A 13,838-nucleotide genomic window follows, 5' to 3' on the forward strand; every position below is an offset into this window, starting at 1 on the left:
TTGTTGCTGTTGCCTACAGTACAACTAATCAGCAAGAGTTTCTCTGGCGCAACAACGAGCTGAGAATAATCATGAGAATAATCCAAAATCAACATCAACATGTGTTTGATTTTCCCCATACTTTACAAACTATTATTGGAAGACCACGCTAATGTGTTTTTTGAGGCATAATAATGATTAAAATAAAACAACAAAATGTAAAAACAATATGTATAAAACAATCAGAGTGTCGCTCAGACTGTAATGGGCTGTTTTTAATGTTTTAACAAAGGTAGCATTAGCTTTGAGACACAGTGAGTCTATTGTGGTATTGCTGCAATGGAGAACTGCTGCCACGACAAATGATTTAAAAGAAAGGAATCTTTCTACCTGAATATGAATATGCTCATATAGTATCAGTTGTGATCATAATATAAAGCATGAACATGAACTAAGCACTTTTTTCTTTTTGGTAACTCGTGGTGACAACTTATTTTAAAAGTATTTTTCTTCAATATTTACTCTATACTTGTGACTTATGGCCAAGTTAGGTTGTTATTGCCAAGTGTATTTATTTGTTAGTATAACCACTGCCTATACGACTGATCATGTTACCATAAAAACACTGTATAAACTTGTTTCTGAAGCTTAGGCCGCAGCTGTGCCCCCCTCATCCGTCTCAGTGACTTTGTTGTTGCACGTGCGTGTTTGGCTCTAGTGCTTGAGTCAGCTGGGTACAATAGGTCGTCCATCTGCCGCCCTTGTGGAGGAGGAGGGGCGCTGCAGTGCTTGTGAGCGCAGACAGCGACCCCGTTCCCCTGCCACACACACGCACACCTGCACACACACGCGCACACACACACACACACGGCTCGAGTCTGCTGAGGTGGCACTTTCACATCGGCTGGCAGACCTTGGCGGTTGCATCAGTGCTGTGTTGACTTAGTGCACAGAGTCAACTTGTTTAGGACATTAGCACTTTGAAAGGAGCCTTCTTTAAAGCTAACCTGAGCGCTAAGTAAACCTGTTTTAGTCACGTGGTCACATAAACGCTCAGCCAGAAATACAAAATAGTCATTCAGCTTGTTAGCATGCTGTGTAGGCTTCAAGGATAAGAGCTGGGGTAGCAGTTTGCAAAATAGTAGTTTAGCGATCAGCACAAAACTTTAAGCTAACAAAAACCACTAGGCTACTGCTAAACCTGTACTTTCTGCTTTAAAGGACATGTATAATGCATTGTTATTGTCCTTTAAATGTGCTTTCAAGTGTGGGGTGACCAGAGTTTCAAAATTAAAAACTGGGACACATCTGGGGGGGTGGTTGCTATGAATAAAATTATGAAAAGAGTTTGTAACATTGTCCATTCTCGACTCACTTGTGAAAGTCATAATCAAAGGGACTTTTTTGCCGTTTTTTCAGCATTTTAGCTTAACAAATGACAATATATTCATCTCTTTACTGTTTGGCGGGTGTCGAATTGGTCAAAAATAGGGACACTTAGGACATTTCTTGTATAAAACTGGGACAAATCAATGGTTTTGGATGAATCTACTGGGACAGGGGACACAGGACTCAAAACTGGGACTGCTCAGGGTGAGTAGGGAGGTCTGGTCACCTGATCTCAAGTACCACTGCTTTGAGTTTTTTTAAATTAGAAATAAATACACAAAGTTGCTTCTGTTTGTGCTCCCTCATCTGGATTTGGTGTTAGCACTTCATTTACCGGTAGGAGTGGGAATGATCCTTGGAAAAATGTAAAGCTAACCGTTTTACCGTCATAGCTGATCCCCACTTCCTGTGTTTGTGCTCAGGGCGAGGAGCATGAGCGAGCAGGAGCACAGCACTGAGGACTCGGGCCTGGTCTCCACTCAGGACCTGCAAGAGACCCCCAAAGAGGAGGAGCCCCACCAAGGACACTTCAGGCAAGACACACCTCTGTACACACGGGCCTTCATAATACTATACAAACACACTACTACTATACAGACACAGTATTATACAGACACAGTACTATACAGACACAATACTATACAAACACATTACTACTATACAGACACAGTATTATACAGACACAGTACTATACAGACACAATACTATACAAACACATTACTACTATACAGACACAATACTATACAGACACAGTACTATACAGACACAGTACTATACAGACACAGTACTATACAGACACAATACTATACAGACACGGTACTATACAAACACAATACTATACAGATACAATACTATACAGACACAGTACTATACAAACACAATACTATACAGATACAATACTATACAGACACAATACTATACAGACACAGTACTATACAGACACAGTACTATACAGACACAGTACTATACAGACACAATACTATACAGACACAGTACTATACAGACACAGTACTATACAGACACAGTACAATACAAACATAATACTATACAGATACAATACTATACAGACACAATACTATATAGACACAATAGTATACAGACAGTATTATACAGACACAGTACTATACAGACACAGTACTATACAGACACAGTACTATACAAACACAATACTGTACAGACACAGTACTATACAGACACAATACTATACAGACACAGTACTATACAAACACAATACTATACAAACAATACTATATAAGCACAATACTATATAGACACAGTACTATACAGACACAGTACTATACAGACACAATACTATACAGACACAGTACTATACAGACACAGTACTATACAGACACAACACTATACAAACAATACTATATAAGCACAATACTATACAGACACAATACTGTACAAACACAATACTATACCGACACAATACTATACAAACACAGTACTATACAGACACAATACTATACAAACAATACTATATAAGCACAATACTGTACAGACACAATACTATACTCAAAAAGTCCCTCAAATCAACATTGACCCTTTACGTTATATGAGTGACAAACATAGATTACCCATACAGTAGCTGCCAATTACAATAAATTATCCAAAATGATCAGTCAGTGAGTTGTTTTGTAATTTTTTTTTACCATGTACCTTGTTTGAGTCGCTCAGTTTTATAGAGGGTATATTGCACTTCTATAGGTATTAACTTTTAACACATAACATATCTAGATTCCCATGTTTTTAAAATGTTTAATTAGTTTCAGTCTTGTTTTTGATGCTCCCTATCCGTTCTAACTCACCTGAAATTTACACCTGGAGCTACAGCGACAGGTGCTGTAGTCAAAGCAGCATAGATCTGTATATATTTAAAATAGTGAATTTACACCAGAGGCAACTTTACGGGCCTCTGTATATTCTCACCTTTAAACACCAAACTGTTTTATATTTCTCACATATTCATTGTTGATGAATTATGCTATTCACGTAACAATAACAGGCTGTGGCTGTGGTGCTCGCATTAATTAGGCTACTTACCATTTCAGCTTCAGTGTGTGCCGCCATGTGCAAGTTGTCCTTGTAAAGTTGAAGTTTGACATTGTTAAGTGTATCCCTCACGGCTATAAACTTTTCAACTTATTTTGAAAGGGCATTGGAAGTTTATTTTGACTCCACTTGCTTATTTCCTATCTCTCCTCTCCTAAAAAGTCTGGACATGCGTCGTTGATGCTGAAAACCAACCTAATTTGAGAGACTTGTAGCATAATTGAGCCCGATGTGACGTTACTGGTGTAGCTTGTATAATAATAAATAATAAAGGCAATTCTAATGCGTATGCTGCGCTTACATGCTGTCATGTAAATAGGGTGTCACAATCCCACTAATGAAACTACTGCACATCACATCAGGTTTATGAAGTTGTAGCGTATTGTTTTGTATCTTGCTTTTCTGTATTTATCAAAAATTGCAGGAGCATGGGTGACGTAGACTTGTGGACTCTTTTAGTTTTGTACAAGACGCATGGGCTTGTACTGCCAGCTGTAAAGAGGGTTCAAATAGGGCCCGGGAGAGATCGCTAGATTACTCAAACATGCATGGATGTAGCTGTACCAAACCTCACTTGGCCCCAGTGCACACTGTCATTGTACCCTTATGCAAAACACTTTAACCTCTTTGCCCTCTACAATCATCATATGTGGCCTACTGCAGTATTATCTGATCAGCTTTATTAAATCAAATATTGTATTATAGATCTGGTGTAGGTTTATTATTCTTGGATTGTAGATTACATTTAAATCTGACATTCTCTTACTGTATATGATTATTCTCTAAAATGGTTACTATTATTTTGATATTTAATGATAAACAGTGAAATAAATTATACCGATATTCTTTGGGTTACAATGCTGACGTGTTTGGTACTGTTGTGTACATGCGGCAGTACGCAGTGAAGAGTACTCTTGTATACATGCAGCTGTACACATTGAAGAGTACTGTTGTATACATGTGGCAGTACTGTGGTTAGTACTGACAGTGGGTGGTGTTATATAAGAAGGATTGGACAAAGCGAGTGCAGTAATCCTGTAGGATCTGTGTAGTATGTGAGGACGTACAGTATGTGATGGTACTCTTCTCCTCCCACTCCCTCGCAGAGCTGTACAGCAGCTTGTTGAGTACACACATGCTGGATACTAATTGGCCACTTCACACAAACAGACGCTTTTTGGTAAACATGACAAAATAAATCAAAACATTGCATGGAGTCTGAGGATATATCTACTAGAAACTGATTGAATGTAATTAAGTATTTGCTTATACATTGCACATGTTCACTAGAAATGTACTTCCACCTATATAGTACCTATGGAGAATCAGGAGTGAGACAAATGTACTGATATTGACTAACAGAGTGGATCTATAACAGTCAGTATAAGCTAGTCCATGATACACATACTTTAACTGTACGCACTGCCAAATACCTCCATGTGAACCTTTGGATATTTGAACAATCAAATACAAATGTCTTTACAGGTTTCTGCCTTTTCCCAGCCAAAATCCCGAACCCTAACTGGATTTACTGATTATCATGCAGTAAAACGCTTCATTCATTCAGAAACAAAACATAATATTAAAACGACTTTATTTCACTCACACAATAGCCCTAAAGCAAACCAATCCCATTAAACCACTTTCCACATTTCAAATTCTTTCTTTAACCAGGAACAATGTAATCATATCCACAAACCCGCCCGCAGCTGAGGGGAAGCACACGGAGCGGAGTGCTCATTTTCAGCTCCTGTCCCTGTCGGGCTTTTTACTGCACTACAATGCAATTCAAAGCATGACAAAAGCACTATTCTACGAGAAATATGTACTTACAAAGACATTTCGACATCCAAATACTCGCAAACACACACAATTCAGTTTTTACAGGTGACTGAAACTTTTAACTGTTTTTAACCCTGATCTTCAGCCAACATCTTGAACTCAGACATAGTGCACTTTTTAAAAACATGAGCTCCCACATATAATTCACCAGCAAGAATGGTACACGATAAAGATATTTATTGATGATATGAATAGATATGGAGGCTGGGAAGAGACTCAGGATGGGGGCTGTGTCTCAGGCGCTTAGCACTCCCCCCCCCCTCTGTAGATGGTGACGTCTTTTGCGCTGAAAGACGAACGAGAGACACGAGGTGAGAGGGACGTGTCGAGAGTAGGAATGCACCAATACAATACTGGTATAGGATATCAACGCCGATATTGAACATTTTGATGGCTCAGATATCGGTTCAGTCAATATCCCAATATGGTATAATAAGACGAGGGGGAAATAAATAAGGAAATAAATCTGTTATACTTTCCATCTCTGCCCTATTATCAGTTGATATTGAGTACTGACAGATACTTAAAGTCAAATATTGTCGTGTAATTCAATACATTCCGTGGAACATCTCAGCATAAACATCTGCAAGGACACGGGCAGGTTGTGTACCACCAGAAAAATTGCATAGTGTACCTTTACATAGCGCACCTTTAATGTCTCTTTGAATACTGTCTGTAATACTGTCTGACTATGTGAAACTGCACTGGCTGTTATGTGTCTGAAAAGCCTTATCTCAGATCTCAGTCGCTGCTGCTGTGAGAATAGCTCCTGTGTGCGGCGTCCCATAAGACCTGATTCAGAGAGAGACAGAAAGACAGAGCGAGGGTGAGAACCTTATCCTCCGCTAATAATCCCTCCACTCTGTTCACTGGGGACTGCACTATTTATTTGAGCGTACAGCTGGCAGCGGAAGCACAGCGCCCCCTGGCCTCTGTCACACGCTCTCTGAAGCAGCCTCCAGACACAACATGACAAAGATCACAATTTAAGTGAAGGGCTCTGTTTACATCACTGTTTGGGTCACATTGATTTTGGTTTTGCTGATCTTGTGCAATTCTTTACCAAACATGACACACTGTACGGCGCTGAGGTGAGATCAACAACCCCATAGGACTGTACAACGGGCTTTTATTTATTTTTATGGTCTTAAAAACAAGGAAGAATAGAAATAGTTATCATTTTAAACTGTTTGCAACCATCCAAACTTCCCTAATGCATTCCTAGCATGTGCACACTTCGTCGTCACGCTAACACTACCAACAACTAGCATGCTAACACCTAACGTATTTAGATCACCATGTTACTTTCTATTGTTCTGAAAATGCTATATTCGCCGAAAACAACGTATTAACATGTTTTATAAGTTTCACCTTCATTTTTGATCCTCTGTGTCTGCTCCCTGTGTTAAGTTACTCCCCCTTCAGAGCGCTATGATGATATTCCAAATGTAGTCCAAATCCAGCTTTCTAATTCTGGGGTAGTTAAAGGGTTTGTACCTGATTTGTAACCATTAGCGAGGATCATGTTTTAGTTTGAACTTTTAGCCCCGCCCACTTAGTCCTTTGTGCCGCTGTGATATTATTGCATCATGACACAGAAACAGCCGTCAGGGATAGTGTCATGTAGTTGTTTCCACACAGTTCCCATCAGGCTCTACCCTCTTAGAGTTGTATTCACTCTCACTCTTGAAAATACACCATGATCTTTGGCATAGTGTCAGGCAGATATTTCCCATGATTCTTAGCAAACAGCGTCCCTGATTGAATGAGAACAAGTGACCCTATTAGTAATTTTTGTATTGTAGTTATTACCCAACAAAATGCTTCATAAAATGCATATAGGTCTATTTTTCCTCAATTATCACCTCATTTAGCTAAAAATGACAGAATATTGAAATGCAACTGTTACATTTTTGGTGATAATAACCTTTATATTCATCAAATTATTCCCAGTGTGTTTTAAGTCTTGAGAGACTGGTGCAAAGTGAAGTACCATATTGTGGGTCTAATTGTGAAGGCATTTTTTCATTATTGTGATTGGTTTATATAAGAGGAGCAGAAGGGACTGTCATCATACCTGAAATTGAATCAGTGTGTGAGAGTCTTCTTAAAAACCTTTTCAGATTGCCTAGCTTTTAAATTAATCACATATTACGTTTAATGCAACTCCATTTACTGTGTCAGAATGGTATAAAGATGAATGAGATTACATTTTCTGTGTCAATTTCTGTATTATTATTTTTTTCATACCATGGACCAAGTTAAATTGAGATTGGAGTCACAGTTCTTGCTCATTTGTCACTATGGACTTCAGATTATAAATAGTTTTGGTGGTTTTACACATCAAACAAATGTAACATGTGGAGCTGCGGTGATGTCCCAGCTGCTCTGGTCTAATGTAAACATGGATGCACACACACATTGGGTTTCCGTGCTTTTTGGGGTCTTTATTTTTCTGCAGACTGATCCGAATCTTAACCTAAGCCTTAAACTTAACTGATTTGAACTCATATTTTAATTTAAATCATGTTGTTGATCTAATAATAAGGGAATTACGATGTCATGGGGACTTGATTTCTGTCGCACAGGTTCACATAATGTCTCTGTGTGTGTGTGTGTGTACAGATTTTAGTCCCATACAATGTGATAAATACCAATCCACACACACAAGCATACACACACGGCTTCATAGCAGCAAGAGAGCAGAGCATCTGTCACCAGCGATGATCTATGACACTACACACCTGCTATTTTCCAGTGTGCTTCTGAGAACTGCCCAGCATGCTAAACCTAAAGAAAACATAACACTGCTGTATAGAGATTACAGTCTACACTTTTATCTGAAATATTTAAGCATGACCTGCAAACAGGGCTGTATAGCATTTTAGGGAAAGACTGCATCACAGTAGAATTTGCAGTGTATTTTTATAAGGCATGCTCTACCCATATACTGAGAAAAAACTTGTACATGTCCTGAGTCCTCTATCTGCAGGTTAAAGCTTTGGAAATCCACGTTCAGTTGAGATTATAGTTCCTTTTTTTAAACTGTAAGAGCGCAGGCTACATATAGTTCCTTCAACTTGTTCCTTTAAGTTGTTCCTTTGTCTTGCTCTGAAATGTTGTAAACAATAACTTATACAAGAAAAGAGTGGGACAGTGTGCTTTATTTGTATTCAAATTAAACAGGATTATAAGCATTTAACAGTATCTCTGACACTTTAATCAAACCTGTGCTGCTTTGGCCCTAGTTTAGTCTTAATGTAGATCTGTTTTGGTCCTTTTTAGTCCTGGTTTAGTCTTGTCCCAATTTTGAAGTGATGATTGTACAGATGTAAGTGTGAAGCATCCTCAGACTGATCTATGAACTAAACCAGGGCTGTCCAATCTACGGCCCAGGGGCCAAATGCGGCCCTCTGACCAATTTTTGTTGGCCCTCATGCCTCCTCCTAAACTGGCCCAGTTGATCAGGAAGTATTTTTTACCCCAAAGTGAAGAGATTCTACCTCTATAACCTGAATAACATCACATTGCATTGTGACACAGACCTAAAAATAATCTTCCAAATCTTATTAATGGCACAATGGTTGCAGAGACGTGTCAGACCGGGGTGGTGGTCCCTCTGTATAAGAAGGGGGACCGGAGGGTGTGTTCCAATTACAGGGGAATCACACTCCTCAGCCTTCCCAGTAAGGTCTATTCCAGGGTACTGGAGAGGAGAATCCGACCGATAGTCGAACCTCGGATTCAGGAGGAGCAGTGTGGTTTTCGTCCTGGTCGTGGAACACTGGACCAGCTCTATACTCTCCATCGGGTCCTCGAGGGCTCATGGGAGTATGCCCAACCAGTCCATATGTGTTTTGTGGATCTGGAGAAGGAATCAGCTCCTCCAAATCCGAGGCCATGGTTCTCGACCGGAAAAAGGTGGTTTGCTCTCTCCGGGTGGGTGGTGAGTCTCTGCCCCAAGTGGAGGAGTTCAATTATCTCGGGGTCTTGTTCACGAGTGAGGGAAGGATGGAGCGTGAGATTGACAGGTGGATCGGTGCAGCGTCTGCAGTGATGCGGTCGCTGTATCGGTCCGTTGTGGTAAAGAAGGAGCTGAGCCGGGAGGCGAAGCTCTCGATTTACCGGTCAATCTACGTTCCTACCCTCACCTATGGTCATGAGCTTTGGGTAATGACCGAAAGGACAAGATCGCGGATACAAGCGGCTGAAATGGGCTTCCTCCGCAGAGTGGCCGGGCGCACCCTTAGGGATAGGGTGAGGAGCTCGGTCACACGGGAGGAGCTCGGAGTAGAGCCGCTGCTCCTACACGTTGAGAGGAACCAGCTGAGGTGGCTCGGGCATCTGCTCAGGATGCCTCCTGGACGCCTCCCTAGGGAGGTGTTCTGGGCATGTCCCACCGGGAGGAGGCCCCGGGGAAGACCCAGGACACGCTGGAGGGACTATGTCTCTCGGCTGGCCTGGGAACGCCTTGGGGTCCCGCTGGAGGACGTGTCCGGGGTGAGGGAAGTCTGGGAGTCCCTGCTTAGACTGCTGCCCCCGCGACCCGGCCCCGGATAAGCGGAAGAAAATGGATGGATGGATGGATGGCACAATGGTTCTGTCAAACCTGTGTTAAATGCTCCATTTGACTCCCTGTATCGACGCTGGTTTGTGCCCCTCCGCTTCAAATATGTTTCAGTATGCAGCCCTCGGTGAAAAAAGTTTGGACACGCCTGAACTAAACTAATCCAAGAATCCCACGCTTTTCAAAATATTTTAGATGAATAGAATAAGACCACATGGAGAATACTAATGATGTGACGAGTCGGCTCATTGGAACCGGATCTCAATTTTTAAAAGCTTTTTCTTTGAAATTTATATACATTTTTATACTGATTAACGCTGAACCAACACAAGGATCAGCACAGAAGCAAAGTATGCAACATGAATGAGAACTTTGTGCACAAAAAACATACTTTGCTTCATAATAGCAGTTCCAGTTTTTTAATTATTGTGATTGTAATGCAACGGTTTATTTAGATTTTGCATAAATTCAGTGGGTAAACATACTCCCACTTTCAGCTTGAACCATTTTAAACACATCTTAGCCTTGGTCATTCTGTCTGTGATTACTCTGCAGATAAAATAAGTTCTCACGTTGGCATCTGTCATATAAATAAATGTTACCAGAGCTGGTCTTTTGAACGGTTCTTTGAAATGAACAGATCCAAAAGATTCAGATTCAATAAAAGTCCCAAGAAAATGCAGTATATGGTAAATTGCATTGCCTACGTAACTACAACATTTGCCATTTACGATTATTCAATTATACGAGTATGATTTTGTGGATAGTTTGAGGACAGTAGCGTTCTGTACAGCCTAGACTAGGGTCTGAGCTGCGCTTCTCCAGAGTGTGCATACATACTGCCATCTTGAAGTGCACTCCAGGACGCACACAAGGGGAATACTGATGCCCCTCCCACTGCCGCAGGTGCTAATTACATTATGCTGTTTAAATGTCACTAGGGTCGTTTTCAGTTGGAAGGAGCAGCTCAAACTCTACACAGCAAACAAGTCAAAGTACTACCACCACTCCATAAGTTGTTGCTTTTGGGTTTATATGTTTGAAGTGTTGCTATATCCATTCTAGCCATGTCTCCTATCCAATTTAATAGTTAGGTTAGTCAGTGTGTTTACATATAAGTGGCATGTTTGTCCAATGTGGTTCATCCGGTCTTCCGTTTATTTATTTTAAGAGATTCTTTTTCCAGACCAAGGTTTAGTTTGTTTTCATACCTGACAGTTTTAACTGCTCACTAGCACTCTTCCTCAGAGTCGAACCAGAGCACAAATGTAACGCCATATTCGAAAAACACCCCGTATGTCTTCCAATAAAATATACAACGTAGAAACATGGAACGCTTTCAGTAAATGATAAAAGGAACGTAGGACAGAATGAAACAGTGAAGGCGTGCACACGAGCAACAAAACACAAAGCAGAACAGGAGCAACTCAAATCACCATTTCTGACCATTGTAAAAGAGAGAACCACATTATGGACTGGGACGGAGGAAACGTCATTACATCAGGATATCAGGACAACAAACATCATCTCTGGATTAAGGAGGCAGTTGAAATATGGAAACATGCCCACGGGACTTTAACCGGGACGAGGGGGCCTTTTCACTCTCACACACCTGGGATATCGTCCTGGAGAAGTTGGACACCAGGTGGTGCTTTCATCCTGCCTCCACCATTAGGAAGACAGCGTCAAAAACCTGTTAAAATCATGTGACCATTCTGAAGAGGAGCGTTAGTGAGCAGTCAAAACTGTCATGTATGAAAACAATGAATCTATTAAATAAATGACATGTTGTAGTTTCTATGGGCTCTACTGTAACCTGTATTAATGTTGCTTGTTTTTCTCACTACTTTTAATACAGAACAAAACAACTAAACTGTCAAAAAGCTCTTCATTGGCTGCTGGTGTCTTACAGATACAATCAAACATTTTGCTGCTGATTTTCCAAGCTTTGCAGGGTCAGGCTCCTATCTATATCAGTGATCTGATCCAACGTATGCTAGGCCTGTCGCAATAACAATAAAATATACAAGATAAACAATAATACTGAATGCCATTATGTCACTGACATGATAGTCCCAAAGCTGGATTTCCCCCATAAAACTATTTGAAATCCACTCTAAGAGTTATGCAGATGAGGTCACAACATTCTGAATTTTTTGAATGAATGGCAACATTATATTAGTGTCAGTGGAAAGTAATGATATTTTCTTCTGTAAAAGCTCAAAACACATGCATCTAAAATGTGAAACAGCTGCTACAGCTTAATAACAATATAAATATATATAAAGTAAACAGTAGTAGAAAACTGGCTAACAGCTAAACAACAGGGACACTGCAGACACACACATTTATCACTGATACAGACTTTGAGTTGAACCATATGACTGTAATAAGAAGTGGACTAAGTGAGTGTGACTTCACCCATAGTGTTCAGCTCCAGCCAAATGCAGCTCATTCAGGATAACAGTTATAGGGGCAAATTTGGAGCTGAGTTCCACATTTAGAATTTCTACCATGAGTATCATAGCAACAGCCAATCCAGAGCGAGACTGTTGAAGGTAACGCCCCTTCCCGCCAGCACCGCTAGTTTAGCATGAAGCGGGCACTTAGCAACAGTCAATCAAACCTGTTGCTAACACTAGCGGGACCGACCTCAAGGAAAGAAGGCACCTGATTTGTCTGTTATTAATGTTCATACCTTGAATTGCAGACACAATAGCGAAATAAAAATACCAGGATCATGTAGAACGGGTTGATACGAAATTTTTAAGATCAAAATGATGCAGCTCATTGCAGCAGTTATGGAGTAAAAGTAAAGTGAATTGGAGCCAGAATCACACCAATGCTCACTTTCTATTTGAATGTGGCAGCTAGCAGGTTAGCTATGTCCATTTATATACAGTCTGTGGGTTAAACTGAACCTTTCTCTCCTGAGTTGATGTGTCCTTTATCTCCCCCTATCATTAGCTAACAAGCTAGCTAAGTGCTGCACAGTCACAGCAACAATGAAGAAACTACTTTCAGTTTCCATTTTGCCAAAGTTAATTTGAGCTAAAATAATAATAATAATAATAATAATAATAATAATAATAATAATAATAATAATTGCTCCACTGACAAAAATAAGGCCAAAAAAGCAAAGAAACACATGCTGTCTGTTAAACTGCTCAAACTTCTGTCTCAGATCCACAGAGTTGAACTGCTGAGGGGCATTTTTCAAATGAAAAGATGTCAGTGAAGAGTTACAAGAAAGGTTATGACCTTTCTTGTAAATCAACATAAGCTGCAATAAATAAAGGAGACTTAATGAGTCATAGAGGTGATTTATTAATTTTAAATTAGCATTTTTACGCTCTGCTCTGTTATATGGTTGTGTTGCCTATCTATTGTAATTGTTATATTTTATGTGTTTTAACCTCTTGTTAAGCACTTGTCTGTGAAAGGTGCTATATAAATACACATAAAATACATTGTTTTCACAGAATATAGACATTTATAAAAGGTAATGTGGTGCTCTAAATATGTCATGTGCTAGGAATTAATTAATACCCCATAGAAGTGAGTGGACTTTATCAGTGTGTGTGTGTGTGTGTGTGTGTGTGTGTGTGTGTGTGTGTGTGTGTGTGTGTGTGTGTCCATGCTCCCTCTCAGTCCTCACTCACTCACCTAGACAGCACTATTTACACTGCACTATTTTTATACTGTGTTTACTGGAATAATAACTAACATCTAGGACCAAACCAGGACTGGAGACGACAAACCAGATCTGAACCAGGACTAAGCCACAGCTGAAGCAGGAGTTGTTTCGGTGTCATTCGGGGTATTCCATGAAGCAAGCTAAAGCGAAACCCCGGCTTATTTGGGAAATCCAGGCTTGTTAAATCCTCAGCTCTGTTCCCTCAAAGTGACTAACCAGAGTTGGCACTGAGTTGCCATAGTAACAAGAATCCAGGTCTAAAATAAGCTTTTGGGGTTTGCCTGTTTTAGTGGAACAGCTTTCTGA

At 40.2% G+C, this 13,838-nt stretch overlaps 1 protein-coding gene across 3 annotated transcripts in view; it reads left to right on the forward strand.

Moving 5' to 3' along the window:
• Positions 1-13,838, forward strand: part of gramd2aa (GRAM domain containing 2Aa) — a 53,055-nt gene that overhangs the window by 13,795 nt on the left and 25,422 nt on the right. For all 3 annotated transcript variants that reach the window (XM_033986407.2, XM_055220983.1, XM_055220984.1), the window contains exon 2: positions 1,791-1,901. In XM_033986407.2, coding sequence (XP_033842298.1) covers positions 1,791-1,901 — 111 coding nt within the window. The remainder of the gene's footprint in view (positions 1-1,790; positions 1,902-13,838) is intronic.

This window comes from Periophthalmus magnuspinnatus, chromosome 3 (genome assembly GCF_009829125.3).
Source record: "Periophthalmus magnuspinnatus isolate fPerMag1 chromosome 3, fPerMag1.2.pri, whole genome shotgun sequence".
In the NCBI taxonomy this organism is placed as follows: domain Eukaryota; kingdom Metazoa; phylum Chordata; class Actinopteri; order Gobiiformes; family Gobiidae; genus Periophthalmus; species Periophthalmus magnuspinnatus.